General features: G+C 39.6%; 2 protein-coding genes across 3 annotated transcripts in view; one reads left to right on the forward strand and one right to left on the reverse strand.

Annotated features, from left to right (window-relative positions):
* The window catches only part of LOC145487456 (uncharacterized), a 1,109-nt gene extending 217 nt beyond the window's left edge, over positions 1 to 892 (reverse strand). Inside the window, exons 1-3 of one of the 2 annotated variants that reach the window (XM_081466250.1) lie at positions 772 to 892; positions 540 to 617; positions 1 to 344 (exon numbers count right to left, since the gene is read on the reverse strand). The exon at positions 1 to 344 is cut by the window's left edge and continues 217 nt beyond it. In XM_081466250.1, the coding sequence (XP_081322376.1) occupies positions 1 to 344; positions 540 to 574 (379 nt within the window). In that variant the 5' untranslated portion in view covers positions 575 to 617; positions 772 to 892. Of the gene's footprint in view, positions 345 to 539; positions 653 to 771 lie in introns of those variants that run through there. The other variant, XM_081466241.1, reaches the window with a different exon arrangement.
* Positions 893 to 2,689: 1,797 nt separating this feature from the next.
* LOC145482926 (uncharacterized) lies at positions 2,690 to 6,394 on the forward strand. Its single transcript, XM_081461568.1, has 2 exons — positions 2,690 to 3,644; positions 5,393 to 6,394. The coding sequence occupies exon 2, from the start codon at positions 5,399 to 5,401 to the stop codon at positions 6,071 to 6,073; it is 675 nt and encodes a 224-aa protein (XP_081317694.1). The 5' UTR covers positions 2,690 to 3,644; positions 5,393 to 5,398; the 3' UTR covers positions 6,074 to 6,394.
* Positions 6,395 to 6,621: the final 227 nt, after the last annotated feature.

The following is a 6,621-nucleotide window of genomic DNA, read 5'->3' on the forward strand; positions in this document are numbered from 1 at the left end:
TACTAGTGCAACCAAGGTCACTGGCCTCTGCCTCCTCCCATTTTTCTGATATTTCTTCCATCAGAATATCCATCTCGCTATCTTCGATGTCACCTCCACTCAGTTTCGCCTCACTGTGATGTTTTCGTTTCGCCTTGAATTTGTCCAGTAGTAGTTTGAAATGTTCCTGTACGTTTTTCCGCTTCACCTGAAACTTCACGGAGGTTTCGTCATTCAGACGATCCGTGATGGCATTCCATACTTTTCCTCGATCTACAGTCCTTGGTTTGAAGATCCATGGTTCTGAAGCTCTGACTTCTTTCGCTAGGATCAAATCATGTGCTTCTGTCCACTCCATGATCGAGCTAGATGAGAGAAAACAAAAGCTTATTAACAACAGGTCCTGTCTAACGATTCACCTTTCGGAAATATTCCAAAGTTATAGAGACAAATTGGAAGAACAAAATAGCATTTTGTACCAGCAAGTACTTGCAATCTAAAGTTTTAAAGTCTACAAGACGTGAACATCACTCGAAACAATGTGAATCCAGGAAACTCACCCATTTCTTTTGCTTTTCTCTCCTTCGCTTGCCATCTTTCTTCTTCACTCACACCTCCAATGTGAAGTGAGATTTTCGCTGTAAAGCAAACGAAATATCAAATATTTGCAAAAAAAAAAAATACAAAGAGACGTCAAAAAACATTTTTTAACTTCATAAAAGAGTTTCTGTGTATTTTAGGTGCTACAAATGGGAAAATAAAGCGACTGTCTCTCGAGGCGGCCAAACCTACCTTTCTCGCCGCCGCCACTGTTGGAAGACGCGGGCAACACTCCACGTGATTATGTTAATTAGCTCGAGAGCGGGAAATTTTACTTCCGGTTGGCGTCCACCTCGCCGCCTCCAGTGTTTGCTTAAGGTCTCTAATTGCATCTCAAAACGCGGCACTGCTGGGTGACGAAAATTGCATTGAATTGCGTGACAGAAGTCACCTGTGTTACAAATCAATCATTAACTATGACCTCGATATAACGAACATTTTGGTCGTTTCCCCTCAAATTCGTTATATCGAGTTTTCGAGATAGCGAACCCTCGATTTAACGAACAAATTTGGCCGGTCCCCAGCGACTTCGGTAAATCGAGGTTCCACTGTATAAGGACTTATTTTTGACGCTCATTGGCAAACATCAGTGGCAAATGTGCTGATTCAGCAAAAGAAAAAAGAGGGTCCTGGAATACATAAACCGACTGTCAACAAAAGACACTACAAATACATTTTTGAAGCCCAATACGCAAGTCCGTCTAAGCATGCATTTATTTCTCTATCGCAAACTGAAATCAGAATAAAATTACCGACAAATCAGTTCAATACGCTTTAAATCATAATTTAAGCGGTTAGTGCTTGGCCTGTTGCACCCATTTAGGAAACTCCATATTACCTAAATTTTACTGTGATTTTTACTTGTCCGAGTAAAATGAGCATACAAAAGGCATCCGCTTCTGGGTCTAGTGAAGCGATGCGGATGAAACCTGCAAGTGAACGTAGTCCGTTTTATTTCACAGGTATGATATGGGGAAGATATGTGTTTAAAAACACCACTTTTGTTATTTAAATTTCCAGACAATGAAACAAAAGAGCTCTTTGTTTTAGCAGCCAATAGTTCTCTGGTTAGACGTAACTAACAATTGCGGGCTACGGGTCTAATTGTTAAGTAATGTCACCCATATATTTGCCTTATGAAAACATTGCATGGACAAATAAAATAAAGGAAACGTTGAATTTGATCAGGTACTGATCGACAGCTAGTGAAGCCATCTTTCTTTCTTAAAAAAAAAAAAAAACGCTTTCACAGCATCAACGCAAACTTTGCAGTGTTGAGAATCTTAACGAAAATTGCTGTAAACAACGATGTCATTAATTGGTTGCTGTGGTAACGTGTACCGATGTAAATAAAACCTGCTTTCCTGAAAAGATCGTTCGATCCACAAATTAGTAAAAGGTTGACACAAGCAGGCTTAATATCGAGGATAATTGTTTCTTTTTTACAGCGTCCATATATTTCGTAAAATTGTTACATTGAAAGTCGTTTTACAGGTCTGGGCAGTTTGTACCCGGTTCCAGCTTAATAATTTATTTTGGCAGTATAAGCACAATAGTTAAAGTCGAGAAAAATTACGGCTTAACTTGAGGAGTTGCAATAATAATAATAATAATAATAATAATAATAATAATAATAATAATAATAATAATAATAATTATAGCGGTGCGAATCTTGAAAATTCAGTTATATGTTTTTAACTAAAACTGTACGAAAATGTTTCCTTCCCTAAACGGCAAAACCCGTCTAAAAAACAACAAAAAGAGCACTAACTGTATGTTTGATCAAATCAGTGACATCTCTGCAAGAAGTTATGTGTATCATACCAGGCTTAATTGCCTGCAGTCTGGCTCAAAAATTACTTCAGCGCCAGCAAATGATATAACAGATATAATGATATAATGATGTAATGATATAATATATAATGATATATTATGATAGAACGGATGATCTGACTTTTTGTCGGCATAGTCCTTCTTTTATTCCTATATTAAATCCAAGAATATTCACAAGAATATCTTCAGCCTAAAATCGGCACAAAAAACAAGAATATTCAGCCTGTATTCTTAAAAAGAACGTAACTTGAATGCTCAGTTGAACGCAATCGAGTGGATTGAACTCAACTTAGTTTGGAAATCCGTGATTATTAGGTGTTCGCATGACTGCCGCGTTCGGCTGGTAACACAAACACGATCTGGTACTACTCGACCCGACATACAAGACAATCTATGTGCAAAGGGATTCTGTTCGTCCCAGCTTTGAACGGCTGATACTTCGCTGTCTGAGCTCAGTCAGGCAAGTACTGGATAGTGGTTGACACATTATGCTACTAGATCAACATCTCGAGCATTGCACTTTTTGGTTCTGCCCCCCATGCTCCTAATTTTGACACGATAACATAATAAAGAATGGGTCTTATTCATCATTACGCAGCATTACGTCATCGGTTGCGCGAAATTTTCTCAATGTTGTTTTCACGAGGGTATTCTTTTCATCTTTGCTGGTTTGGGGATTTGTTCGTCGCCATGCATATAAAACGTACTCTTTGTAAGGATCGCACCGGGATTACAATTCGAAAAAGGTGCATATATATTAATGGATTCTACACGTGGTCAAAGGTTGCTCGCAACCTGCAGTCTAATAATGGAAATGCCCTTTGCATTCACATTGTTAGATTTAGTCACAAATTAAGTGTTCAAATTAATTTACTGTTTACCTAAGTCACGGCCTCCATCAGTCTGTCCGTATAAACTTAGTATTACCGCATCTTCGCAAGGTAAGCAGAATTCGTGGCTTGCAAAAGCACCTAAAGGCGCATATTTCAAAATATTTCTGACGCTTTTGCGCGTTGTGTGACATGCGTTATCATTTGGCGAATACAAGAGCAGCCGTTGGCTCCAGCATTGGCTATTGTCATGTAATGTATGACTTGCTGATATTTCGTAATCAGTTTACCGGGCGGGAAAAATATTAGTTCATCGATTACAGTAGCATGCTCAGGAAATCACAACCAGCGCGCAACCAAACGGCGACTTAACTGCGGCCTTGTGGGTCAAGTAACACAGAAGTAAGTTTTGTATCGTACTTTACATTTTGTGTGGTACATAAATTCTCCATTGGTCGAACAATCCGGTTCCAAGATCAAGCATTTCACTATCGATTGTAAAAACTATTGTGCCTTCAGCCCACTGTGAAATCATTCATTAAGCAATAGTCTGAAGTGTTCCAATGCAAGCATTAAGCGCTGAGTTACTCATAGAATAGTTTTCATTGATCGATTGGTATATATTTTCATGTTGAATTTTCTTTGATAAAAATCTCTGTGATTATGTTCTCGAAACAAAGAGTGTCACGTACTGTATATATGTAGCTTACAGTTGGTCACTGTGAAATATAATATTGCCTAACATGCTGAATAAAGCTTTTACTTGTCTTATGTAACACACTTATCTCTAAACCGTAGCTTGAAGTTTTTACCATTCTTTCCTTCTGCTAACATACGTCCTTCTCTCAAATGTAAGACATTCGAGCAAGCATCAACAAGCAAGTCGTTAGCATGATATGTCCATACCGCTCGAGCCGATCTTCGCTCATTTGGGAAATCTAGAGTAAAAATTTTCCTGGCCTATTCATCGTGGTAGGCGATCTAGAACTGTGGCGCTCTTATATACCCAGCTGATGGTTCAGGAAAGAAATAGTAAAGGAGTCATGATTCAGGAGTGAAGACGTGTACAAACACAGCGACTCATGCTGTCAAGGGCTATATTTCTCTTTTCGTTCGGCATTCCATTGGGAAAAAGACAAGGTGCTCGTAGTTTTACAGCGAAGTACTTTTAAAGTCGTGTAATGCTCTTATAGATTAAAATTGTTCTTCATACGGAGAAAAACACAAAGCTTTTTTTGTACAGCGTGTCACGAAATAGCACAAAACTGTCAAGCAGACGTTGCTAAACAACTTCCGGTGACCGGAACCGGAAGTTACGCTCTATCATGTGTTAACGTAGTTGTCGGTACCTTTTCCCGCGCCTTTGTAGATTTTTCTCTCTGGATTAAATCAAAGTGAGTAGAAGCGTAAGAGAGAAAGGGACGGAAAGGGAATTTTCTTTCTTCAGCTCGCTGTTTCATCTCAGAATTCAACTGTTAAATGATAGGAAAAAAAAAAAACTTTATTTATATAGCGTTGTTGCTACCTTCATGGCGCTTTACAAAGCGATGTTCAAAACCATAGAATCAGTAATAAAAATAGAAAGATAGAAATATCTTTCATGTCTCATGGCTAGCCATCCATTTCAGCAGGCTGAAAAGGAAAATAAAGCACATGGGGTACCTCTTGTGCTACCTGTACAGGCGGCTAAAACATCTGTGATTTAACAAACTACTCATCAAGATGTCGAAGGCAGTCTATTCCTTAAAAACACAGAGAACCAAGGGTAGGAAGTTTGGAGAGTTGTTTGCGTGGATAGCGCTCACCGTATCTATATACCCATTTTCTTGTTTTAAGATTTGATCTTTTTTAGCCTACGAGGGCGAAAAAATCCAGCGGGCGAAGTGAGCAGTTTAGCGCAATATAAAGAATTCGGCGAGCGAAGCGAGTGGGAGCGGGTTCCCCTTCACGCTCCCCATCATCACCAGACCGTTTTCGGCTAGTCCCGCTCGCCCTAGACCACACTCGGCTAGTTCGCACTAAAATCAGCCGGGAGCCTGCACCTAGGCTAATCTTTTTCAACAAAAAAGAAACAAACGAACGAAGCTTTTCTGTCCTATCTTTCGTTTTACTTATTTCGGCAAACTGTTTATTGTCATCTTACATTGCAGAAAAGCATGGCCGAAGAAAACGACAGAAATACTTATGGGGCTGTTGGCTCGACACAACTCATCAACGAAGACGAACAACAAGAACAAGTTCGGAGCGTTGATTCCTTTTATGAAGACCACCCTGGCGAAAATGAGGATAAGAGATTTTTACTTGGTATTGATCCTGAAAAAAGACAGTTAGACAATAGAAGAGACGAAGAACAAGTGGAAAAATCAAACGAGGATGGTGAAAACCATCTACATATTATCAACGGCTTAACAACAACGGAAAAATTACAGCGACCTACTCGTGTGTCTTTCAGCAAAGAGCAACCGGCAAATCAGAATGACGGGGCTGTCACGCCTGTCACGCCAATCGTTGGGCGTCACGTGTCCTTTATAGAAAAAGCCAATCAAAATGAACCAAGTGATGCAGGGGCTCCATATGACAACCGCGGATGCACCGACATGCAGTCGTCATCAGATTCGTTATCACGCGTGCGCGCTATTACGAACTGTGGCGTACATTATCACACTCACAGCGAGGCCGAGGAATGTAACGAAAGCGAGATTTCTCTTGCTCTGAGTTATCGCCGAAGCTTTTCACAAACTCGACGAAGGAGGAGACAATACACAAGACAGGGGACAATGGTTTCGGATTCCTTTGTTAACGAATGCATTTGCTGTTGTACGATTCTTTAACGCGACGATTTCAATTTTTACCAACTTTGAGGTGGCGACTTACTTATTTGATAATGGTAAAGAATTAATATATGCCTACATGTACATTTTGCTTTTTAAACAAGAAAATGGGGTCTCCGAGGATAGAAAATATCTTGATGTGAAAGACATATGGTGGTGGAAACAAATTACAGTCAATGTTTTTTAATCTCGAGTGTGGCTTTGTAGTTTATAGATTCCAGGCATAGATTGTGTACAGCTGTTCCCTCACCTAGGAAAAATTTTACCCAACCTATTTCTGCTTCAGCAACTTGCGAAATCAAATACGCAAACGATTAGGCTTACGTAATTTTACTGCTCTCTGTTAATTAGTTTTTCAAACTAAAAATAGATCAAACTAAAAATAGATCAGTTTGCGAAAACGCTGTGACATGAATTACGGGGTAGTTGCACGCTTCTAACGATGGGCTCTTGGTTTTTCTTCATTCTCTATTTTGTGAGTGATTTTCGCCGCTGGTAACCTGGCTAATAGAGACCCTCGTCCTTCGAAGAGCGTCAAGAAAAAAGAA

This window comes from Orbicella franksi, chromosome 1 (genome assembly GCF_964199315.1).
Source record: "Orbicella franksi chromosome 1, jaOrbFran1.1, whole genome shotgun sequence".
Lineage (NCBI taxonomy): Eukaryota > Metazoa > Cnidaria > Anthozoa > Scleractinia > Merulinidae > Orbicella > Orbicella franksi.

What these genes read in the sequence shown, in the direction of transcription:
- LOC145482926 (XM_081461568.1), top strand. Translation starts at nt 5,399, where the DNA reads ATGGCCGAAGAAAACGACAGAAATACTTATGGGGCTGTTGGCTCGACA.